Raw genomic sequence first — 25,480 nt, forward strand, 5'->3', positions numbered from 1 at the left:
TGCCAACAACCAATTATATTTCTCTTTCCATCTCAAAGACTGGTGAAATTGATCAGCTGAATTATCACTGAGTTATTTGGCAGGGAGTTGATTTGACAACATAGTTAACATAGTGAGAATATTATGCACAGCAAACAATTCTGATTAAGATGTAATCATTAGTTGGTGAAATAATGATGATGATAATAACAGGAGTTTAATATAACAGCATAAAATGCTGTTTATGCTGAAATGAAGTTTGATAAGCAACTAATGACACCTTGGAAACAAAATATTAAGAGCTAGCAACTAGGCCTATTGCTGATTACCTTCATTCCAAAGAGATAATCTGCAATTTTCAGCATGTGTTCCTGGTATAACTTCGATGGCAGTCGATGCTTGTACTTGGTCCATATCTCAACCAGGATTTTAACCCTTCAAAATTAAAAAGAAATTAAAAACAGGCAGATTAATTGCAAATGAATTGGCTAAAGGACACTTCACTAAAGCTGATTCCCTGTGTCCATAACCTCAACTATACCCAAAAATTGTAAACAGACACAAATTCATTTTGTTTAAGATTTAGCTTACTGAGACTTTTTCCTCGGATAAAGTTTTAGTGACAGCAGGCTGGTGGACACTGAAGTTAGTGTGAGTTAGAGTGTTGGATCTGTGTATTTCAAAAATTAACGTTAATTTAACTTGGTTCAAAAAGGTCTAACTAAAATCCTGTGGATAGGATCCTGATTCCATCCTAATTTGCATTTGTGAATAAATGGTTTGTAATGGTAAAAAAAAAACCTAACCTAAACCCAGGTAACTAGATATGGTTTTATCTGTGGCTTTTATATTTAATGTTAAGGTAGTGTGCCCCCTGACCTTTCACAAGTGTATGATGATAATAAACGAACTAAGTTAGCTAACTTAGCGTAACGTTAACGTTACCTTTGAAAGGACTTAATGTCAACCAAGCGGGTGTTGACACAAGTGTCTTTGCTACAGTAACTAACGTTAGTTAGTTAAATTGTTATCTTGAACTGGGCTGCTAGCGTTAGCTTCCCAGTGCCGAAAGCATTAACTGTTAGCTAGCTAATTTCCTTGGCCTGGTCTCAATTATCTTACCCTTTAGCATAAGAGCTGTTATCCTGGTTGGTGGAAGAAGTGACTCGTTTCATTAGTGTTAAAAACGAGTTAATCTCTCGTTCAAAAACCGAAATAACTGGGTTTCTTCTATCAAGCTCCCCGTAATATGAAGCAGGCAAGTCCATTTCTGTTCCCATATTTTTCACTAACTACGTTAAGCCAATGCTGACAACAATATCCAGCAACAAACTGTTCAGAGCCACTGGGCAGGCATGTCACCATGGCAACGACGCTGCTGCGGCAACTACAGGCAAATCCACTCTAAGTCAAATCCAGTGTCTGTCTTCAAGCTACATTATTCTTCTCGGTATGTTCACCTCAGTAAACATTCAGAAATTATGTTTGGAGGAGTTTTGTAAACGTGGAATTTTATAGAAAGTACTCTTTCTGTATATAATATACAGAAAGAAAGAAAAAACAGATGAAATGCAACACAACCTTGTCAACTGCACATTGGAAGTAGCTTTTTATGCCATAAGTCCCTTCCCCAAAATAGGTTGTCACTGTTAATGACTATAGAAACAAATGTTCACAGGTCGCCAAAAGTCCACCCCCTTAACTATCTACAGTATGTATTTGGAAACTTAAGTAAATAAGTAAGCTGAAAGACTTGTTTTTCCTGCTAAATGAGTTTGGAAGAGCCAACTCCCAAAACAGTTACACTTACCATTTATAGCCATTAGCTACTAAAGTATGCCATGATTTAGAAACCTATTCTGTGTCGCTTATACACTTTTCCCCCAATCTGTTCAGTTTTGCCCCAGGTATAGGCCTATATTTAATGCTCCTTGTTTTCAACCCTTTTTGTTAGAGTGGGGTTATAATGAAGGCACTATCCCATGATACAAACCATACAATTTCACAGGTTTGCTTGAACATAGCCAACATAAACAACAATCCTTTAAAGAGCACCTCAGAAAAGCACGTTGGCCATTTGTAAAAAAGCGTCTTGTGATACATCCATGCTGTGGGGTTCTGAATAGTAATGTGAAATGTTGTTGATCCCTGCAGAGAATTGTCTTTAGATTTCACTTTCACTCTTTCCTGTAGACTCATATGGGGTTAAAAGATTTGAAATGTTGCTAGGAGCCAGACTTAAACGTAGTGTAAGTCTTAAGATTAATCAGCATTTTTTTTTATAACCAATTTTAGAAGCAAGAGATACTAAGTCTAGAGAAACTAACATTGGGGTAATAAAATGTCATTACTAAGTGCAGAGAAACTAATATTGAGTAATAAAATGTCATAATGTGTATTAAGTGTTGGTCTGGAGCCATGCCAAGGCTTGTTGATTGAGAAAGGAGGAAAAGGCATTACAACAGTGGATGCAGGATATTTTAAAAGCATGGATAGTCTCTCAGTGTTAAAAGATAAAACCAATCTAATATTTGCACTGCTCCTAAGCTGGTGACAATGTGACTGGGAGGGTTATAAAGAGACTGAAAAAATAGAGTTGGTTGGCACAGACACAAACACTACAGCAGTTGGAGAGGACTTCATATTTTTCAAATGAGCTCATAGCGAAAAGATACACACGTTTACAGTGCCACCTAATACTGTCCCATTCAAACTCATCAATTCCCATTCGACCGCACATCCACCCCACACACCAAATTAAAGCTTCTGGCACTCAGAGCCTAGTGGGCTAATGCTCTGGCAGCTACGGCTCAAACAAACACACACAGTCACACACACAAACACACACAGTCGCATCACAGATCCAGACGGGGGCATTTCCTGGGGAATGAGCAGAGGGGCATCAGCAATATTCCTAGCCAGTGTCACCTCGTGGCCAAGAGAATGAGCGAGGGAGAGATGGAGAGATAAATAGAGAGAGAGAGGGAGAGAGAGACAACCAGTCCCAGTTAGAGACAGAAAGAAAGACAGCGATGGAGGGATAAACAGTTGACATCATTGTTCGAGAAAGATCAGCCTGTTGGCAGGGTCAGTGTGTGACTGTGTGCTGGGGGGTTGTGTAGAGGGGGGGTGCACAGAAAGTGAACTGAGGCAGTCCAGACGGGTGGGGTCAGGACGGGCTATAAATGGGCCTGCAGGGGCAGAGCAGCAGCACCTCAGCCCGAAGCCCACTGGAGCAGAGCGCCGTTCAGACCGCCAGTCTTCCTCACCAGCTCATCAGACCCAGGATCCAACCTCTCTCCTACCCAGCGTCCCTCCACCTCTCCTGGAGTCTCATCATGGATATTCCCATCCAGTATCCCTGGTACCGCCGCACTTTCACCCCTCGGCTTTCTGACATGCCCTCAGCCGAATCTCTCACTGATTGGCCACTTATCTGGCCCTTCTCTTGGTCCTTCCCCTGGATGCGCCCCTCCTACATGCGCTGGTTCAACTGGCCTGACAACGGACACTCTGAGGTAAAACCAAATTCACCACAACACAAGCTGAATGTTAATTGAAAAAGTGTTATTGTAAATATTGCTACTAATTGTAATAATCATACAAAAACAATAACAACAAATGTAGCTCACAGAATGTTGCAACATTTTTTTCTTTTAAAGGTTAGACTTTGCTTGAAAAGCATAAAGATGATGTATGATTTGTGAGATGCGTAATCTTTGTAGTTATGATTTTGTATTACTGGGTCAAGAGAGCCATTAAAGAATGTCCTCTGCCACTGATGCCAAAGGTCTATGTTTATTTTACTGAGAAGTGTGATTCTTGCGCTGAGATGACAGTAATAAGCTATTGCGCTTTTTTTGTGGCCAGCAGACTGCTGGCTGAAGGCCTGCAGCTCAGTTTTCCTCAGTGCTGTGCCTAACCACTCTGCTGTCTGTACAGATGCATGTGGAAAAGGACCGATACGTCATTTATCTGGATGTGAAGCATTTCTCCCCAGAGGAGGTGTCTGTCACCATCAGTGAGGATTTCATCACAATACATGCCAAGCATGATGACAGACAGGTCAGAGGGGCTGCAGAGACCACAAACAACACTCATATTGAATTGAAATGGTGACAGTATATTGATGTGCTGATTTATTCTGTTTTCAGGACGACCACGGGTTTGTGTCGAGGGAATTTCTGAGGAAGTACAAGCTTCCTGCGGGCGTGTCAGGTGCTGAAGTCACTTCCAGTCTGTCGTGTGACGGTGTGCTGACAGTCGCCGTGCCTCGGTCATCCTCCAGCCCAGAGCGCAGTATTCCTATCGCCTATGAAGATGGAACGACAAAACAGAAAAAGTAGAGCAGAACCTGAACCCTGACCCTGTTTCACTACTAACCCAAAGTGCTACCAGTCTCTATATTTAGCCTGTCCCATATGTGTTGGCAGTTCAGTAGATGTACAGGCCGACTTGTCAGCCTAGAAGTCTGTAGGTCAGGGTGCCTTCTGATAAACCGATGTTTAACCCCTAACTCACTATTGTTCTGATATCTCTGCAGGACAATGGTGCTTTACAACCGGAGACTAACCTGTTGAGCTCATGTAACACGATCTATCTGAAAGCACACTAAAGCTTTTAGAGACGCACTGTGGTAAGGTGCAGGCTTATATGACACTACAACAGCACATTGTCAGGCCCTGAGAGTTAATGTCCCAATCACAAGCCTGCAGAACCACTCTAAAAACCATACCTCTCTGCCAAAAATGTTCACACGACCGTGTATGTGAATGGCATGTTAAAGGCATATAATCATGTTTACATATTTTGAATTTAAGTCGTTTACTTTTCTTCATCAGGCACTTGCACAGTATGGGGAAAATGTTTGTATTGGCACTTTAGTTAAGCGACAAAGTTGGAATCGTTAGCATTCCTCACTGAAACCAATGGGTACTGACATGCTAGTGCGATAGCGAGCAGCACGCGTTAGTTTTAATGAGGAATGCTACAAAGCCAATTTTAGGATGGCAGAAAAACTTTCTCCCCACACGCAATTTCCTGGTGAAGAGTGGCAGACTAAAATTGAAATTAAATGTCATGGTATATGTGTAATATTATCTGAGTGGGTAGAGGTAAGATGTCAACCTTGCCTTGTTTATCCTTCAAGGATAGTGTTGGTTTCTGTATGTGTGAGGAGGAGGAGGGAGTTCTCTGGAGGCATATAACCTTTTAGTTTGTTCATTATACAAAACAGACACCAAAGGACTAGGGACCAGGTGTGTACTCTGTGGAGAGGAAAGGGGGGGGGGGGGTTGGGTGGGTGGGGTGGGTGTAGGGTTGGGGGGTGGCGGGTGTAGGGTGAATGAGCAGGAGGAAAGTGGAGGAAAAGGTCCGAGATACGAACTAATGCTGGGAGAGGGAGAGCTTGAAAGAATGGGCTCCTTTCCACTGAGGAGTATGGGCTCTGAGCTGCTACGGAGAGTGTATGTGTATGCGTGTGTGTGGATATGTGAGTGTGTATGTGTGTGTGTGTGTGTGTGTGTGTGCGTGAGTATATGTTTGATACGAGTATGAGTGCGTAATGTGTTTGTAGATGCAACAATGATTTTTATGGCTTTATCATTCCTCAGTATTGGAAACAACCCCCCCGAAGTATTAACAAAGAAACACTTGTTTTGGGAAGCAAATAGAATAAATGCTGAAACATAAATGTTATACTGTGTGCCCTTTTTTGTCTGCAGTGTTCCTGTGCTATGATGCAAAGCCATAAGGAATTATTTCCATTCCACAAGGAAATTCATGCAACTCAGATTTTCAAAAGCACCTCACCTAGAGAGTTCATATTTGATTGAAGACAATAACCAGAACAGATTATTCAGAGAGATTGTTATTTATATTTTATTTTGGCATGTCTCACCTTGCTCTTCAATAGACTTTATTTAATAATTCAGTCAAAAGTATGTTCAGTTGTGCTACAGCTTCATGTTTGAGATATCAGCTTCAAAGCACCAATTTTGAGTTTTCTCAGCATGTCAATATTGGGTATACCGTATACCCCCAGACTTAAAGGATGACTTTCAGATGGAAAAATAAGTTCTTTGCAACTTTTCTTTTACTCATTTTTCATTCTATTACCAAACATGCAGATCTATTTGACATGAATACTGTAATTTCCATTCTTTCTTTCTTTGAAGAACTTCAAAATGTCTGGAAAAAATAAATTCCTCCAAAATTGACCTTTTGCAATTTCTTCAGAGTCCATCTTCCAAATAAATTTAAAATTGTCACCTATGGTCTACTCTCAGCATTTGTATTAATAGCACTGAACATTAGTTTAAGGCTGAAAAAAGTCTCCAGTACCATGATTTCATTTTCTGTGGCATGGCTATCATCTGCTTTACATTTTTTCTTCAAACTATCATTAAGGTGACAGTTTTGAATCATAATCATTCCATCAAAAATGCCACGTATTTCCTTTGTGACACTTTCAAAATCACCAAGTGGATCCATATTTCCCCACAAATTGTTTAAGGATTGGGTAAAAAGTCATGCAAAACCTGGGTTTTCCTCCACTTAAAATATATTATTTAGCTTTTACACTTTGAAAGACAAAATAATACTTTCTAAACAGATATTGATAGAAAATGTAGGCTAGAAGAGAACAAAAAAACCCAGATAGAAGGCGTCCAACACACAGCATTAAGCAGCAATGGTTCTTTCTTCAGCCTTATAAAATGCCAGTTACATTTGATGAAATATTCTATAGGATGATTTATTGCTGCAGGGCTATGTCCACATGTTTTAGGTGTCAGATGATAGGCATTGTGCATGTGCAGACGTACATACTATAAGCAAAGTGTGTAAGTACATGTGTGTATCATATGAGACCTAAGAAATTGTCTGGTAGTTTGTCTGCAGGTTGTTGTTCAAGGCCAGTTGTGCTTTTCCTCAGTAACAGTAGAAGTCCCATTTCTGGAATTAAGAAAAGAGATACAGTAAGGAGACAGTAACGCATACATATAATGCATGTGTTTGTGTGTGTGTGTGTGTGTGTGTGTGTGTGTGTGTGTGTGTGTGTGTGTGTGTGTGTGTGTCCACCTACAGTAGTCTTGACCTCGGTAGTAGCTGGCATGAGAGCGTGTGTCTCCTCCACTACACTGCTGGGGAAGTGGCCAATGCGAGCCTCCTGCTGCCCATAGTAGGAGTCCTGCACCTATAAACACATTAAACAGACAGAAGTGTGAAGCGATAACATTAGAGAGGTTCATAAATACTATACATGGACACTTTATGACTTTATATCATGACTATATATGCTGACTATATATCAAATATTATATAAAATCTTTTGGTCAGGAGCTGTGCTGAAGCCATAGTTATTATTTGTTTCTTCACTCACGCTGCCGGCCCAGAAGAGGTTCCCTCTGTCCTTCAGCATGGCATAGACGTAGATGAGCTGTCCTTGTCTGATGGGGATGAACCTGCAGTCTCCGGGGTAGTAGTCCTGCAGGGCGCGGGCTATCAAGATGGGGTCTGGGCAGGGATGAAGGAGGGGGAGTGGAGGAATGAAGGTAGAGAGTTGTGGAGGGAAGGGAGGCATAGACAAATTAGCTTGTAGTTCATGATGTTTGCTATATTTTACGTAAAGGATTTAGTCTCAGGAAACAGCTCTGCAACGGTAATATTAATACAGCATGAAGCATATTAACTCTCCCTGCAGTAGTATAATGATCACAACATAGGTAACCACTAGCCTTAGCACAGTGTTACACAGTGTTAAGCTCCTAACAGCTAGAGTGTTGTAGAGAGAGCTACTCACGGCTACACTCGGAATCAGCACAGAGCTTCTTGTCAGAGAGTTTGGGCATCTGTCTTCCAGCCTCAGAGAACGGCAGCCAAATACACACCAGCACAGCGAGCCAAAGTTTGCAAGACATGTCTGTATCTGAATGTAACCTCTTATCCTTTAATTTACTTCACCTACACTATAGATTAATACTTTGTGGGGCTGTTTGTTCCCGTTTGTCTGTTTGCAGGCTCTGAGAAGGAGGTGCAGCGATGGCAGTCCACTTTTTTTTCTCTTCCCCCACCCCTTCACACACACACATACACACACACACACACACACACACACACACACACACACACACGCACACACACACACGCACGCACACACAGAGCTCCATTCACACCCCTTGAGCAGGTAAACAGGATGGGGGATGAGGAGGAGGGCCAGATTAGACAGACCCCTGCCTGTGTGTTGACCTTCCTCTCCCTCCCTCTCTCACCCCCCATCACCCCTACTCTAACACTGGAGCATACCTCTGTGTGTCTGCATTCTTCATCATTCATCTGACCCCTCCCTACCTTGTTCTGCCACTAGATGTCAGAGCGGTGGCTATCTCACTTAAACAGATCACCGTCATTATCTTTCTTACACTGCCTCTCTTTGTATTCCTCTCTCTGTTCTCTTGCTCTCTCAGTCTCTCTCACCCAGGAGGCGGAGCCACTGGCCGTATATTTACATATGTTTCCACTGCCAAGGAAACCAGCTGAGCCTCTCCTATACAAACACTCCCAAACATGCACGCACATGCACACACACACACACACACACACACACACACCCACACACACACACACACAAACACACACATACACAAACACTCGCCAAACAGGAAGAATATACCGGAGTTGGCTGGGAACTGTCAGGTAAGAAAGACTTAATTTCTGTTCATTCAAAGGCAGATAGAACTTGGCTTAACACAGGTTATGACAGTTTTCATAATGGAAAGAAAGTATGTTAAAGTCTCAGAGAGTTCATAACTTTGATTTTAAATTAGTTTAAATGATATAACTGTATGGTTGCCACATGGAGGATCATAGGGAGAGGTATTAACAGGTGAGGTGGCTGACGTCAGACTGAAAGACAGAAATAGTAATGGAAGTTTTTAAGAAAATTAGGTGGCTATAGTCTGAACAGGAGTTTAATTTGCAGATGAGTAATAGTGTTATTTATAAAGACTTTTAATCCTGCAGTGACTGGAAATGAGAATACTTGGTATCAGCGTCTTATCAGTGTTTTGGTTATGTGGTGTGAGGAAAGTAGAATGTGCTATACTTAGATCCATTAGTAATGCACACAGATCAATGAAACTTGGCAGGTGGATGACATGGGAGATTTTCTTAGGGAGTATGTTAAAATGTATTTGTTCGGTTTTAGGATCAGGAACACAAATCGTTATTCAGTACTGGTTTTGTAGGCGCTAGTAGAGTATAATGCCATTGGAATTTGGGGGGGGTGGAACAAAGATAACAGTGGAGCTGGTATTTCGGTCAGAGTAACAAAAGCAGCTCTCAGACAAAAAGAACTGGTTAAAGGCCATGCAAGATTACATTACATTACATTACATTACCAGACAACAACTAGTCTGACACTCAAACAGGTCATCATACATGCTCCAAATCTCACACCAGAGTGATGAAAATGTTGAACTCCACAGTTACTGAATCTATTTAAATTGTTTTGCCATATATATTGAATGTCTTTCTTTCTTTCTTTTTTTCTTTCTCATAGGATTACACCGTTTTCTGAGAGAATACTGAGAGAATAGGAGTGACACCAACATCAGCGCCATTGGCACCACAGTGAAGGACAAGTTTGGCACAGACAAAATAGGCTGTATTCCAATATAAATTACCTAACCAAGAGAGAGGAGAGAAGCAGAGAGAGGAGGAGACCTGATAAGATAAACTCGGAACATCTCCCTTAACACAAACCACAATTTAAGCTGCATAGTTTCCACATGTTCATGTAGGACTGTCCATCTACCTCTGTGTGTGTGTGTGTGTGGATCGGAAATCAGAGGACTGGGATGACAAGCCATGCTTTCTAATGCCTGACTTCTACAAGCCTTCACACCTGAAAGATGTTCTCCCCCAGGAAAAACAGCCTTCCCTCCCCCAGCCTAGAGGATTCCTTCTTCCCCCTCTCCTCATCCTCCTCTGTTTCTCTGTCCTTCGCTCTCCCCTTGTCAGCTTCCTCTCCCCTCTCTGGTGGGGTTGATGGAGGAGGGGGGATAGAGACAGACCTCATACTAGCTGCAGAGCTGGGACAGGCTTTACTGGAGAAGAACGAGGAGCTGGCAGCCTCTCTGGAGCAGAGGGAGAGGGAGGTAGAGGTAAGGCTGAGGATGACAGAGATGCAATAGCTTTTATAACTGAATAGCTACGCAATCATTGTAACTAGTTTAATAACACAGTGAGATTGAAAGGAAACTGGCACATACTTGATGGATAGTGGCTATAGTCTGAACAGGACTTAAATTTGCAGATGAATTGTAGAATTGTTTATAGAGACTCTTGATCCTGCATTACTGGAAATAAGAATACTTGTTATCAGTGTCTTATCAGTGTTTTGGTTTTGTGGTGTGAGGGAAAAAAGTAGAAAGTGCTGTGCTTATCAAGATCCATTAGTAATGCATACAGATCAATGGAACTTGGCAGGTGGATGACATGGGAGATTTTCTTAGTGATTATGATGATGGATAACAGAGTGTCAAGGAACAGCACAAGAATTTCACATTTCAGGGTGCAAAAACTATGCTATAATAAAGACAGTTTAATATATTCTATGTATAATAAACTAGTCATTTTTAGTATGTAGTCAAAAATTCTAAATGTGCAATGACTTCTAGAAGTCAGTAACCAATAAGCATCACCTCACTATTGATGTCTCCTTTTCACATGCTCTTCCCCGGCATTTTTGTGTCCCAGTGTGTCTCACACAGAGACCCACAGGGTTCAGCTGTTGGCCACAGTTGTAAATCACAACAGAACAGTATGGACTATATATGGTTGAATGAATGACTAAGTAATTATGGCAAAGTCATCAAACCAGCTTTGAGTCATCCTGCTCCTGCTACAGCTTCAAGATGGGCATGCATGACAAGTTTCCTCTTAGAGTTCAATGGGATTAATAGGGTGAAACACAAATTAATGTTTTGATGCTGGTTTAATAACTCTGATGTAGATTTAGTTGCAGTTATTTGGACAGCCAGGTACTCCATACTACCTCAGTGCCAATTAGCACCAAAAGGAATCCATAGGGTTAAGTACAGGGGTGTAAAGCTATAATAATAATATTACTAATAATTATAATAATAATAATAATAATAATCATAAGAATAATAATCTGTCCCTGATTTGACTGAATATCATCTTAATCTGTCCAAATACTTTTGCCACCCTGTAATGTAAAAAAGGAATTCCTTAGCTTCCTTAGCATTATTATTTGTTAAAGCTGACATTCTGCAGTTAAACCTCATTGTAACTGTTTTGCTCCACATCAAATACAATAATTAAAATATCAGAAAAGATGAACTCCAAAACTTAATGTTGTGTGTTGAAGCCATCAAATGTTAAGTTTAATGAATGTGTGTCAGGCTTTACAGCAGGAGAAGCATGTTCTGCAGAGGAAGCTGGAGATGAGCGACCTGGCATCCGGGCAGAAAGAGGCGGAGCTCACTTCAGATTTGACCACCTTACGGGCGGAGCTGCAGCGACATCACAGCCAGGGGCGAGACCGCAGAAGGGATGAGAGCGAACAGCTGACCCAGTTAGCCAATCACAACCATCGCTTGGTGGAGCAGCTAGCTGAGGTTATACACTCCAGAGTTTCTCCTACTATTAACTTTCACTGTGCCTTAAAGAGCTGTTAACCCACCCAGAATTTCATTAGTCACTAGTCTGTATATGTGTGTGTGTGTGTGTGTGTGTGTGTGTGTGTGTGTGTGTGTGTGTGTATGTGGTGTCATGTCACAGACAGGAGCAATGCAGACAAGCAGGTTTAGGGAGTCCTACCTTCGTAACTCATAGAACAATAGCTTTTCTCAACTTTTCCATCTCCCACCCATCCAGGCTGTAACACTGGAACATTCCTTGAGGATTGAGCTTCGTTCTCTCAGAGAAGAGATGGAAGAATCATCTTTTAGCCAAAATATCAGCTCTACACAACTGGGGAACATACAAGCAGAGGTATTCATACCAGTCACTTTAAAAAAAAAATGTACACAAGTAAATCAATACCAAAATAAATTGAACTATTATAGTTTTATATACAATATAATCATGGACAGATTGTGCCATCTAGAGGCTTGAAGGGAAGTAGCCACCCAAGCGACCACTACTTCATATAAGCTCTGAATATTGAAGACATTTGAATGCAAAGTGACCAGAAAGCACCAATGGTATTATTAGCAGAATACTGAATAATCTTACAATGTTACAGCAGAGGCAGGGGCATTATACCTCACATCATCACAGACAGGTCAGACACATACTCCAATTGAAATGAATAAGATGTAATGAACATAGTCCAGCACCCAAAATGCCCATTTGGTAATCCATGCATGACAATAGTGATAGATACCCCTCTCTTTTCCCTCTATGTTGCCTCATATACATCATTCTGTATCCATCTACCTCCCCCTCTACTGTCTTCCCTTGTTCAGAACAGAGTTCTGCAGGAGCGCCTGTCGCACATGGAGAAACAGCTGAAAGCGTCGCAGGAGGACAGTGAAAGACTGCGAATGGAGAGAGAGGGACTGAGAGAAAGACTGACAGAACTGCAGGTCAGACTGAGAGAGAAAGAAACAGAGGTGAGGACCACTGACTGGAGTTTTAGATACACTGCAGGGATGAAGGATGAAACCTGAGCAAACTGGGCAGGAGAAAGGGTCGGGAATTATGGGTTAATGACAATGCTGCCTCTGGAGCTGGAGGAGATGTAACTCTAACACTCACTAACATAACTCACTAACAACCAGCTGAAGCGTACTGCAACTCTTGCTGTGTGTCTAACATTGAAGTGTGCTTGTGTCTGTCTGTCTGTGTGTGTGTGTGTGTGTGTGTGTGTGTGTGTGTGTGTGTGTGTGTGTGTGTGTACACAGATTGAGCAGGAGCAGGGAGTGGTGTTTGAGTTGCGTACATTGAATCGCTCTCTGCAGCAAAAGGCTCTAAGCCTGGGAGAAGAGGGCATCCTGGAGAGCACACACACACCACCTCTGTCTCTGCTTAGTGAAATTCAGCAATCACAGGTACACACACACACACACACACACACACACTACACAGTGAGTGTCAGAATTCACAGGTGCACAAAGCTGTTGCATACTAACTCTAGTTAGTATGTACTAATTCTTAACATGTACTGACATGACTTTTTATAATCTGATATAACAATGAATACTAACCTGTTGCCAAATGCTTAGCCTCTTTGCAGCTATGTCTACAATGTTGCAGTGTGCAGTGAAGGCACAACACCAAATAAATGTTGTATATATGTTGTATAACCCCCCCCCACCACCACCCTCACCAGGCTAAAGAGGCTCTGCTGGCTCATTCTGAAGTCCTGCAAGCAAGAGATGACGAGATACAAACACTGAAAGAGGAGGTCAGTTACTATGTGTAGGCTCACACAAAAACTTATCATAAACACAGTTATATGGTAGTTATATGGGGGTAGTTATATGTGCATATGTGACTTGGGCCGCCCATTGGATTGCAAGCTTTTATTTTTGGAAAATATAGTGATTAATTTGAGTTAATCAAATAGAATATCTTTCAAACCCAAAGTGAAAATCAAAGTCCTTGATATTAAAGTGAGGATCAATATAATATAACTTATGGCTTTCACTGTTGCCCTTTTCAGTTGCACTGTCAACAGGAGGAGCTTGAGTCTTTGAGGGAGGAAGTCAAGCCATTTAGAAGCACTGGAAAACCAAGCTACAGGTGATACTACAACACACACACACACTTGATTTGATTTGATATGATTATGGCACATAATGTTATACATACTTTTTGCCAATTATCTATGCATATGAATGCCCAGTTCCCTAGAGAGTGAGTTGGCCACAGTGCGTCAGGAGAAAGATTCGCTGACCCAGCAGCTTCTCAACACCATCAAACACAAGGTGGCGCTGTCCCAGGAGCTGGATGCCTGGCAGGTGAGTCTGGGTGATATAACATTACACATTATTTATCTACAATACACTTGAAATAGTATGGACTTCTGAGTTTAAAGTCAGAATTCTGAGATGAAAGTCAGAATTATGAGTTTAAAGTAATTCTGACTTTATTCTCAGAATTCTGAGATTAATCTCAAAACTTTCATGTGGCCCTAATCCTCTTTTACAAAATAGTACAGTATACAAGCAACATATTTTTTACATCAGAATTTTTTTTGCTTTGTTTATATCTTCCAGGAGGACATGAGGCTGGTGATCAACCAGCAGGTGCAGCAAAGAGAAGAGGAAAGACAGAAAGAGCAGCAGCGAGAGAAAGAGAAAGAAAAGACAGTAGGACTCCAAAGAAGCAAGTCTTTGAGAATGAGGGGAGAAGGAGGGAAAGGATTCTTCTCTTCTCTGTTCAGAGACAAATAATCAAGAGAGAAAGGATGAAGATGTTTAAAAGAAGAACGAGAGACTTTAGTCCTGTACCTTTGTCACAGTGAGCTTATGCAGTCAGATAATGTACTCTGCAATGTGATAGTAGTACGAATAGGTGGAAATGTTTACAGACCTCATATTTGAATATATTTAAATATTTTTGTACATATGTATATCTATTATATCACTTTTTAGGACTTTATATTTGTACCTGCTGAAAACTTAAAGTGACCAATTTTAGTGTCCCTTATGTGTGTTTTGTTCCATCGCTTATTCTGTTCATACTTTTTACCACAGTATCTTACAATGCAGTGACAGCATAGGTTACATATTTGGTAAGAAAGGGTCAAGGGGAAATTGAACCCTTGACCCAAACAGTCAGTGTCATGCTGAACTCATTCAGCTACACAGCTACACTAACACTGCATACATGACTGTAAGTAGTTAGTAAATACAGTGTTTACCAATGATATACCCACATGTATTGAAGATTTTCAATGTATTGATGTGCTCAATGCAGATCAGCTGATTGACACTTACATAAAATGTGTGTCTACAGATGACATAAACAACATTGTATTGAACACGTAAGAAATGCATATTACAAAACATAAAACACAAACACCAAACATCATAACATGGTAAATGGTTAAACAGGGAAATGTATATTAGATTCAGCTATATGCAAGTGTTTGCATATTTCTAGGTCATACTGAAATATACGTTTGAATCAGGGTTAAATCATTTTCCGCCCTATACTGAGTGCTGCAGTCTTGTGCCACTAGGTGATGTGCATGCTACTTTGTGAGTTTCCTGCCATTGTACTGCAACAAAATGTGGCTGTCCTTTCACTGTCCTTCATCTGTTACTGTTCTGCTGTCCTGACACTAAATTTGGATGTCCTGCCTTGGATAAAAAACAAACCAATGATGCCCCAAAACAGACAGGCAGCCACAGTATTATGTAGCGGACATTTTCCAACATATAATAGCATTAAGTTCCAAAGGAAACAAGGGAGAAAGATAAGTCGAAAAGTAAATCCTTGATATCAAAAGAGCTTTGAGTTTCCAGGTCATTTGTTAGACCTTTAAATCAACATGAATGCAGGGCAAACAAATCAGGGCACGTCCCAAATCATTTTACAAATCTATTTCCTCCCACAGTATCAGTCACTTCCTTCCAGAGAGTACTTAGAGAGATTAGGGAAGGGAGGGATCGAATCCGCGTCCTGTACAGCATCATCTATAAGACGACAATTGATGATGACTCAATGCCAATAGATGTCACTGAAAAGAACTTGAGTGTCCTCCACCACAGGAGACATGGGGAGGTTTTGGAGCAGCGCCTGTCATCTCCTCCACTACTGGGATTGCAGCAAACACTGCAGGTCAAACATCAATTTACAGGTTAAGGAGGAAATGAGGACAGAGGAGGAGGAAAATGAGGAGTACTTTTTGGACTTCTGGGACAAACCCATGCTCAGCTACCAACACTGAAAAAACAGTTAAACCATGATAGAAATAAATAACATCTTTATTAAATTAAGACAAAAAAGACAGACTCCTCCTGCCTGTACGCTAATATAACACATTGGTCAATAAATAATTCTAATAATTAACATTTCATATGTCATACAAGACTTAAAATGCCCAGAAGCAGGGTGAGTAGTGCAGATTGCATACAGCTCAGTGCGTCTATATGCCTACCTCTCTATATACATACAGTACCTTCCAATACAGTATGTTCCTGGCCCAATACAGTGCATAGCCACTCACACATCCATCAGTTGTGGAATAACAGGGCAGGGGTTAGTAGAGACGGAGCAGCACCTATCCTCTTAGAGTCATTAGGCTATTAGTCATTAGTCATTTGTTAGTGTGTGAAACTCTCACACACGTAAAATAAACAGTACAAGCATTCACACAGAAGCATAAACACATACAAACAACACACACACACACACACATCTCACACACACGCACACATTTACTCATACGCACAGTTTAATAACAACATACACCACATTTTCTTAGACTACCTCAAGTATAAAACTTTTTTTATACATATACAGTACAGTATGACTCTCATCCTTTATGTTTCTATAGTCCAGTAGGCTGTAGGAGATTCTCGCAGATGTAGATTTTCAGTCATTAGTTGTGCCGTCTCCAAAGTGTGCAGGGTCTGGGTTCAGGTCAACATGGGGGCAAGTAGAAGATCGGGAGTCAGAGTTGTTGAGTCCCGCAAGCTATTCCTCAATTCCTCCTGTGTAATCCTATTGTCTTCCAGTCAGAAAACATCACCTCTGTTTCGAGAGGTAGGTAGAAAGATAGGGGGGAAAAAGCGTGGAAATCAAGGGGACACTTTGGGGATTCGACACCCTTACGATCCATGATGCTCAAACGGTCAGTAGGAAGTGTTTGAATAACCAAAAAGGTCTGTACAAGACTCTGATAAAACCCTGGAAACTCAGTGAATCATGAGGCCTCAAAAAACGGTCTCTGGACGGACATTGGGACAGCGGAAGTCCAGGAAGGGTTTGTGGGAGACTATCCCACATTGACGCCCAGCCCCACCTGCAGCTTGTCACCCCGGTGATTCACAAAGGCACCCATAATCAGGGTGGCAGGCAGCGGAGTCAGACGCTTCTCCAACACTCCTCCTATTATGCACCTACTGTTCACCATACCTGTATATATATAGAAACACACACACATATACACACAAAAAAATGACTTAGTCTTAATGATGTATACTGACTACAAAAAAACTTGAAAGTTACAGGCTGAAAGTTGCAGAAAGAAATCAGCGTTTACCTCGAAACACCATGTTGGCCTCTGGGAGTTCCATCTGGTAGCCAAAGGAGGCCGTGGTCTCCTGTGTCCTGGTACTGGCTTCAAACTCCACCCCGACTTGGATCTGGTGAAGAACACACGCCCCCACACACAAGCATATTTGCAATAAGCACCCAAAGCAGCAAATAGTGAGTTTATATGCTCGTATTTACTATACAGTACCTGTTTGTTGGCTCTGTGATAGTAGCTAGCATGAGCACCTCCTTTCCCAGCATTCAGTGTCGCCACCCAGTTTGGTCCTGAAGGGAGATACAGAATAAAGATCAGGCAAAACAGATCAAAAAAGATACCAGATTAATTCAAACAGATGATGTATGTCGCAAGCAGATTCACACAAAACAAAACCCCACTTGAGTACTGTCCAGCCAAAGTAAGAATGCCTCCTTCCTCTGCTCGTCCACGATGGTAGACCAGCTCCCCTCCTAACACCAGTCCAGACGACACACTCTGCAGGAAGTGTGCCACAAGGATCACTGTCCCAAGGGAAACACAAACACACAGAGACATAACCGACTGAATCAGGCAGGGAGGAACCACAATGTAGTTCTCTGGCACATAGTAATGACTGATGTTCCCAATGCTTATGCTGGTTCTCTGCATCACACCTGTCACTTCTCACCTGACTCTCTCAGGATGTCTGGGTTTGCCACTGTCACAGCAGCCGTGAAGTCGTTTCCTCTGTACTCAGTTTCAAACTGCCACGTTACAAACTGCGCCTGCTGGGTCTAAAACAGAATCAATGATAAGAATGGAGATGTTGGCAGCAAACTGGAAATGTCTTGCAAAACTGTGCAGCATTCATTTTGAGTCAAAGTAACTGACATTGACAGTGAGTCTGGACATGGAGTGGGTCGCGTTTAAGAATTACAAATTCACAACCAAACTTCCTTAGCTCTGGAGATTGAGAGGGAATTCCTCCTATCTGTGCTCAGGAGAGGCGGGACAATTTCTGCAGGACACATAAGACCCAGTTTGTCTGTTCTGAACCCTTTTGTTCGTAACCATGCTGCCTTTACCAGACCTGCATGTTAAAGGTAAGAACCTTTAGTAGGTCCTTACCTCACTTGTGAAGGAACTGAATGGATTAGTTGGTAGCCTGTCATGTCCCAAGTTTATTGGATGCATTTGATGATATAAAATCATCCATCCACTAATCTGTTCATCCATCACCTTAATAAATGGTTTAATGGCTCTTGAGTCTTTGTGTTTAAATGTGCACCCCAGTCTAAAGGTTCAACGGTCCAGCTACAATTCAATATTACCTGTCTACTAGTAACTATCGAAACCCCCTTGGACTCACCTGGAACACCGCCCTGGCTCTGACACGCTCAGTGAGATGCAGCAGAGAGTGAGCGTTCAGACTACCTGAAGAATCCATCTCACCGATCAATGCTGGGGCGTCCTAAACCGTGTTAAATGATAAAAAAAAATCAAGTCAATGAGGCAGCAGCTCCATCATTTTGTTGCACATTAATGACGACACAGCATAACATCTCTTGTATCTGATGACGTGTGCTTGACCTTGTCCTTGCTGTAATCGTCCGACTGCAGGTGTTCCACATGGAAGCGATAGTAAGACGGACTAACAGCGCTGAGGTGGAGGGTGTGACTGACCTGGAAACAAACACATACATACACACACTCACTGTTACAGGATATTTACACCCTCATTGTCTACAGCTACTAGGGATGCACAGTTTTCATATAAGTTGATTTGGGTGCAATGTAGGGATGGGACGATATGCTTACCTGACAATGCAATGCGATACATGATATGTGGTTCACAATTCATAACCACCACAATACGATGTAATAAATAAAAGTTCAGTCTGACTGTGCGGAATTATGTTTACTTCTGAGCCACAAGTCTTTCTAGCAATGGTACTGGCTTGCTAGAACGTAAACAACAATTTCAAAATGTCATTACAAAAAGCAAATAATATAATTTGGATGGAGAGCTTGTGAAACTGTGATGGTCAAGCCGTCTCATATGTGATTACTACAGCATATTTTATTGTCACATTTTTGTATGCCGATATATTGAATTTGGATATATCGTCCCATCCCTGGTTCAATGATGATGGTCACCTTGAAGAAGCTGCTCAGAGTTTTGTTGACGATCATCTTGACTCCCTCGATCTGCTGAGGAAACACATCTGGGGAAGCAGGGAGGAGAGAGAGTCAGATCCAACATTCACAACACATTGTTCCACAAGACAAAACAGCAGCACAGCTTGATAGTGATAGTTGAATGTTGCACCCTTGCAGCTCCTGTGCAGCGAGTGGAAGCTGCCCGGGTTGGGCAGGCGGCCATCTCTCCTCTCCCAGCGCGGCGGGGTGTCCCAGTGAGCAGGATGCGTGTCCCAGCGAGAGGGGGGAGGGTCCGTGGAGAAAGGCCAGTTCTGATGGCCCGGACCGGAAGACAAGGCCAGAACGCTGCCCATGTGGGCGCAACGCTTCCTAGGACACACAGGAAACAAGATGAAGGAGGTATGATGACGCCATGAACCGATATGTTACCCACATCCTGTACTTGCATCTTGCCCAGTGTGCCTCTGTCCTACATGAGCAATACAGAGGCTGGTTTTGAAAGTTCCCCTGGATTACAACTGGTTGAAAAAAGAAACACATTTTCCCCAGCTTTATTGCCACTTGTCAAAGGCTTCTACCAGACATCTCTCTTACAAAAAGTGTAGTAAATGTTTGTGACAATGACTGCTTGAGGAAACACAAACGACCCTAATTTGACACACAGCTACACACACACGGAGAGAGGCACAGTATGGGTGAGGGAACCCGAGGATGCAGACAAGGATAAGAATAAAAAACCTAAGCTATTTCGCTAGCTCGATACACTGGTTTCTACTGCAATTCAAACTGGATTACATGGATGTTTACGACTACATGCATCCTATGAGGATGTTTGATGGTCTGATGTGCAGGTGCAGCTATTCCGTTAGCTAGCATGACCTTAGCATCGAGGAAAAACAGACATTTATGTGCGCTAGTTGTTTCTCTACGTACTTCCAGTGTGATCAAGACACCTTAAAATCCCAAACGGTACTGAGAATAGCACATGAGACAACCTGTCAGGTGGAGATTTTAAAAAGATCAGCTAATAATAAGCCAAGGCTACTAATGCTCGGATCAACTGATGCTGCATAAAGCTCCCTCCAGATGTGAAGTGTCACCATACAAATATGTCCTACTGGAAACATGACAGGATTCTTTGGTTCCTGGCGACTCATTTTTTTCCCTTTCCTTGTCTTTCACACCACTGACACTCTATCACTATATTCTTTTTTACACCAAGAGACATTTTTTGCTATTACTGCAATGGGAATGAATCCCTAAAATGAATGTATTATTGATTGAACTGAAATCTGAAGTCTAACTGCATTACATAATTGAGATTTCACAACCAATAAGATGTTTGTTGTATTTTGATTTCTTTTTTTTATTATTATTTATTATCTACCTGATGCTTTACTATCCTATTGTCTTTTTTTATTTGTTTGTTTGCTTATTATTTATTCTTTTTCTATTTTCAATAAAAATGCTCCAAAACAATGCATTTACATTTGTATAATGTATAAACTCTAGGGTGACATTAAAGAACTGTGAAGTCTCACCTAACTTTAAAATGCTATTGAGGATTTTTGCTGTCCCAAAACAGAAGTTGAGAGGCAGAATGTTCCTTAGATTTGTTTCTCGTCGGACTACTGTAACTGCGACACGGGGTTTAACCAAAGCTGCCGAAGCCGCTACAGGTGAAACGGTTTTATCCAGCTAACGTTTCTAGGTCGACTGAAACAGAAGGAGAGGAGTGTTACAGACTGGTTTCCACCGATTAGTTAAGACGATATCGCCACGTTTGAGTGGTTTATTTTGTTGTACAGATTAGATAAGATAGCATTAACTACAGGGTAGCAACGTGACACCTGTACATTACTAACTGTAACGTTACATCAAATTTTCCAAGGGAAAAGGGTCGAAAAGCGGATCGCCACGCATGCTAACTTCACTTGTAAGCAGTTAGTACGATCTTATTTGTGTTAGTCTGCCACATTAACATCAAGTGAAGACAGCAGTGAGATGATCATGGAGTCAAATGGAGAGTATCACATGTCGCACTCTGAGCCATAAGGAATCGCAGCTTTGGTGCAGCGTTACGAGTCACCCATTTTGTGAGTCACCAACTGCCACTGGACATGTCTACTCCTCGGACAGTACTGTTTGTGGGAGAAGGGAACTTCTCCTTTTCTGCGACTTTGAGACAGTTTTCCTCAGAGTCGGAGAGCAACATAACGGCCACCTGCCTCCAGAGTCAGGAAGAGGCACTGCGGCATGAAAGTGCAGCCACCAACATACAGATCATCAGGGACTCAGGTAAGTGTGTGTGTGTTTACATTGCCACACACTGTCTTTGTTTATTTGTCTGCTTTTCATTTGAATGTTTGTAGTAGGTTGCACTTTGTGAGATTTACACTTGGGATGTGTCTTGTATGTTCATCAGGTGGAGAGGTGCTGTTCGAGGTGGACTCTACAAAGCTTGGAGAATGCGCCTCTCTGCAGGATCGTCTATTTGACCGTGTGGTCTTTAACTTTCCTCACTGCGGTCGCAAGAGTGGTGTTAAGAAGAACAGAGAACTTCTCAAGAACTTCTTCCTCAGGTAGGTCACATGTTGTTCATATGTAAAAACAAGCGGAGACAGCGATCACACAGACGAGCTGTGTTCAAAAGCCAAACAAACAGAGAATGCAGTCGAAAGATCTAGGAAATTGTGGCATCCTGGTGTTTTTGTTGGCAAAGTCACACCACATTGTCGCTGCATAATGACTTTCACAGCCTTTGTTGCTGTCAGACCTTCTGTGTCTAGCATCTTTCCTGTCTCTGCATTATGTATTATCCAATAAACCATCAACATGATAAATCGGTGTACACATTTTTACATTTCTAACTATACCGTGCTTAATTCATGTCCAAATTGCTTTTTGAAACAGGTGGGTATCCTTTTTTTTAACCTACCAACAAATTACTTTATACTCTGACAAAAGACATACACGCAGAAAAATTATACAAATGCCTTAGACCAAAACGATCCTCCAGTGCTTGAAATAATGTAGTGTCCCATATGTTCAATTGGAGTGTTCTCATATTCGCAGTAAGATCAGTAATGGAGTATTTGAGAATGAGAGTATTGACATACATATTAACAAAATCACTGTTTTAGACAAATACACTGAAGACTTGTGGTGGTTTGTGCTGTGTATCCAGCTGTGTTCAGGTGCTGGCTGAAGACGGGGAGGTCCATGTTGCCCTGTGCAACGGACAGGGTGGGACACCGGCGGACCACCCGAAGAGAGAGTGGCACAACAGCTGGCAGGTTGTTGCGATGGCAGCGGAGGCGCACCTGGTCCTAAGTGATGTCCGTCCTTTTGAGAGTGAGAAATACGAGAGCTACAAGTGTACTGGATACAGGTAAGGAGCAAAGGTGAGTGTTAAAGCGCATAGAGAGAGACAGCAAGGGTTTGTCTGTTTGTGTGTGCTCTTGATATGGATTAGGAGACTGCCTGATTATGGTTTTGTTGTTGCACAGGAGCCAGGATAAGGGCTTTCATTTGGAGAACGCTTTGCTCCATGTGTTTACACGCAGCCTCCCCTACAGCGCTGTTCAGAGGCTCAAAGTGGAGGAATCTGTTGAAGGGGAGAGAGTCGAGTATCACATACCTGCTGAGCTCAGCGATTACATATTCAGGTACACACTAAGAAGCAGAGACTTTCATGATGTGTGAATTACAAGCCGCCGTCGCAAACTAGCTATCATATCACTGTGCTTGCTGTCTTTTCTCTCGTCAGGGAATTTCTCTCTCCGGACTCTGTCCACCCCGTCAGGTTGGTGCAGGACTTTCTACTCAAAGGACTGGCAGAGAAATGGTCCGTCTCCATGACGACGGAGACCCTTCCCCTCCTCCTCACCTCCAAACAACTGCAGAAGTGCTGCCATGAGAAAGACAATACATACTGCTACTGGATACACCTGCTTCACAAGGGCCTCAACTCCGACGTTCATACCTCGACAGCTCTACACACAAATACGGACAAACAAAAGGATCAGTCACTGCTCTTGGACAGTCAGAAACATACAGACACACCAGACACTCTTTCGGGCACGTGTGTTACCTCAGAGAAAGCGGATTGGGCCAGGAGCAAAGGAGCAGAATGCTTTAGGTCTGCATGCTCCCTCGATGTCGACACTGAGGGGGAAAGCGGCCTTTTTGTGCTGCGTCCATCACTACTTCCTCAGATGGAAGAGCTTCTACCTCATAGACCAGAGAAAGAAGAACAACAAGAGTTGACGAGCAATACAGGGAATGATGGGGAGAAAGAGGGGAATGATGGGGAGAAAGAGGGGAATGATGGGGAGAAAGAGGGGAATAACGAAAATGTTGAAGTTGAAGGAAATGAGAATGAGGAGCCTCATGGTGACTGTAATGGTTTTACAGGGCTGCTATTTGGCATCAGCGGCCTGGTGTTCAGGAACGTGCCCATCAGCCTTTGGGCTCTACCTGCCTTTCACCAGCTTCTCCTCAGAGGCGTGTGTCCCGCAGCATGTGAGCCAATCAAATTGCTTGGCCAAAGCCTGGAAACCCTGCTTGCTCCATATAGGGTCTCCCTGGTTACAGAACAGGGAAGTCTGTGTCTGAAGGCACAGCCAATGGGGTTGGTTGGCAAGGTGTTGGCCAGCGATGCAAGTGACAGCATCAGCCAAGTTAGTGTCACTGTTTCCCTTAATTTGGACCTCCTCGCCGCGCTCCTGTTCTCGCTCCCTGACTGGCGGCTGCTGTGGTCACGTGACCCGCGCTTCTTGAAACAATTTGTGCTCTGCCCGTCCCCGGGGAAACCTTTCAACCCGTTTTCCCTGTACCCCGAACACCTCAGCTTTGACATCAGCTTCTGGACCGGGCCGGCCTGGGAGGAGAGGAAGTTCACTGCTGTGGTCAGAGAGGCCAGTCTCGGCACCGTGGAGCAGGTTAAACTCATTGATACGTTCTCACACCCTGACCTGAGTCAGACCAGTTACTGCTACAGACTGATCTACCATTCACACACACATGCACTGTCACACACACAAGCTCTCCAACTGCACAGGCACTTGGAAGCCTTGCTGTCCTCTCGTTTGCAAGTCACCATCAGGTAACTTTAACTTACATCTGTGTGACAGGGAATAAAAGGCATTTCACCACTTTTTTTTTCTGAAACAGAACAATGACCAGTCTGATTGTAAGAGTGAGCTATAATCATATAATCTGCAAAACTGTAGTTAGACAGTGTTTAATTTGAATGAAAAATGCTACCACAGTTGTTGAGGCATTATTTACTGTTATGTCTTTTAAATGTGTTTGGAACTCTGTGTATTTGTGTGTATATTTATTATCATGATACAATAAATCTGTTATTTAACAACAAATTTGTGGTGCATAGAAAAGCATGGTAAATTATAGTAAACTGTAGTACATATTACTACTACTACTACTAGTACTACCAGGGCACACTGTCACAATACCATGGTAGGTACCATTGGCCCGGTTTATGTAATATGGCACATATTACATATTAGTGTTTCATTTTACATCACATACACACAACATTGGTATGCACTTAATGCACCATAGTACCAATAGTTAGTTCTGCTTTCTACCATTTAAACAGTGTACTGACAAACCTCAAACAACAATGATTTATTGATGGTACTAACAATTTACATGTAAGTTGCCACAATATCACATGACAGTAGCACACTTAAAATATGAACATGAATGAAAAGAGGAAGAAAAACATTGCATCTTCAGGTTTGCAATATACCTTCAACACAATATGTACGTATTTAATATTTATGTATGAACAAGAGATCCCAAAAGCAGTTAAAGGAGCTTGCGATGAAACAGCTTTGAAATCAATTATCTCAGACAGTTTGCATCTTGGACCAGTGGTGGAAGAAGTACTCAGATCTTTTACTTAAGTAAAAGTAGAAATACCACAGTATAAAAATACTCTGTTACAAGTAAAAGTCCTGCATTCAAAATGTTACTTAAGTAAAAGTACAAAAGTATTTGCATCAAAATGTACTTAAAGCAACAAAAGTAAAAGTACTCATTATGCAGAATGACCCATTTCAGAATAATACAGTATATATTATATTATTGAATTATAAT

General features: G+C 42.1%; 5 protein-coding genes across 6 annotated transcripts; 3 read left to right on the forward strand and 2 right to left on the reverse strand.

Moving 5' to 3' along the window:
* Positions 1–3,317: 3,317 nt before the first annotated feature.
* Positions 3,318–4,325, forward strand: LOC139666949 (alpha-crystallin B chain-like). The gene is made up of 3 exons (XM_071546303.1): positions 3,318–3,497; positions 3,922–4,044; positions 4,134–4,325. The coding sequence occupies exons 1-3, from the start codon at positions 3,318–3,320 to the stop codon at positions 4,323–4,325; spliced, it is 495 nt and encodes a 164-aa protein (XP_071402404.1).
* Positions 4,326–5,851: 1,526 nt separating this feature from the next.
* Positions 5,852–7,987, reverse strand: mia (MIA SH3 domain containing). The gene is made up of 4 exons (XM_071546301.1): positions 7,781–7,987; positions 7,361–7,494; positions 7,064–7,174; positions 5,852–6,933 (listed from the first exon to the last, which is right to left on the reverse strand). Exons 1-4 carry the CDS (start codon positions 7,896–7,898, stop codon positions 6,910–6,912), a joined length of 387 nt encoding a protein of 128 aa, XP_071402402.1. The 5' UTR covers positions 7,899–7,987; the 3' UTR covers positions 5,852–6,909.
* Positions 7,988–8,572: 585 nt separating this feature from the next.
* On the forward strand, positions 8,573–14,954 carry bicdl2 (BICD family like cargo adaptor 2). 2 transcript variants are annotated; one of them, XM_071546298.1, is made up of 10 exons: positions 8,573–8,673; positions 9,539–10,142; positions 11,406–11,621; positions 11,881–11,997; positions 12,474–12,620; positions 12,912–13,058; positions 13,340–13,414; positions 13,673–13,752; positions 13,856–13,970; positions 14,229–14,949. In XM_071546298.1, the coding sequence occupies exons 2-10, from the start codon at positions 9,891–9,893 to the stop codon at positions 14,403–14,405; spliced, it is 1,326 nt and encodes a 441-aa protein (XP_071402399.1). In that variant the 5' UTR covers positions 8,573–8,673; positions 9,539–9,890; the 3' UTR covers positions 14,406–14,949. The 2 variants fall into 2 exon arrangements, with proteins under 2 accessions (XP_071402399.1, XP_071402400.1); XM_071546299.1 differs by lacking the exon at positions 12,912–13,058 and having other exon boundaries at positions 14,229–14,954.
* A 972-nt stretch (positions 14,955–15,926) lies between these two features.
* Positions 15,927–20,415, reverse strand: LOC139666944 (mitochondrial import receptor subunit TOM40B). Its single transcript, XM_071546296.1, has 10 exons — positions 20,288–20,415; positions 19,524–19,723; positions 19,352–19,419; positions 18,785–18,877; positions 18,564–18,665; positions 17,883–17,988; positions 17,614–17,736; positions 17,426–17,502; positions 17,225–17,327; positions 15,927–17,097 (listed from the first exon to the last, which is right to left on the reverse strand). The coding sequence occupies exons 2-10, from the start codon at positions 19,705–19,707 to the stop codon at positions 16,958–16,960; spliced, it is 996 nt and encodes a 331-aa protein (XP_071402397.1). The 5' UTR covers positions 19,708–19,723; positions 20,288–20,415; the 3' UTR covers positions 15,927–16,957.
* A 624-nt stretch (positions 20,416–21,039) lies between these two features.
* Positions 21,040–24,699, forward strand: fdxacb1 (ferredoxin-fold anticodon binding domain containing 1). The gene is made up of 5 exons (XM_071546300.1): positions 21,040–21,652; positions 21,780–21,936; positions 22,542–22,745; positions 22,864–23,022; positions 23,124–24,699. The coding sequence occupies exons 1-5, from the start codon at positions 21,475–21,477 to the stop codon at positions 24,463–24,465; spliced, it is 2,040 nt and encodes a 679-aa protein (XP_071402401.1). The 5' UTR covers positions 21,040–21,474; the 3' UTR covers positions 24,466–24,699.
* The last annotated feature ends 781 nt before the right edge of the window (positions 24,700–25,480 follow it).

This window comes from Centroberyx affinis, unplaced genomic scaffold (assembly GCF_046629955.1).
Source record: "Centroberyx affinis isolate AG114_WGS23_722 - 3 ecotype Tasmania unplaced genomic scaffold, CSIRO-AGI_Caff_v1 ptg005197l_1, whole genome shotgun sequence".
Taxonomy (NCBI): Eukaryota; Metazoa; Chordata; class Actinopteri; order Beryciformes; family Berycidae; genus Centroberyx; species Centroberyx affinis.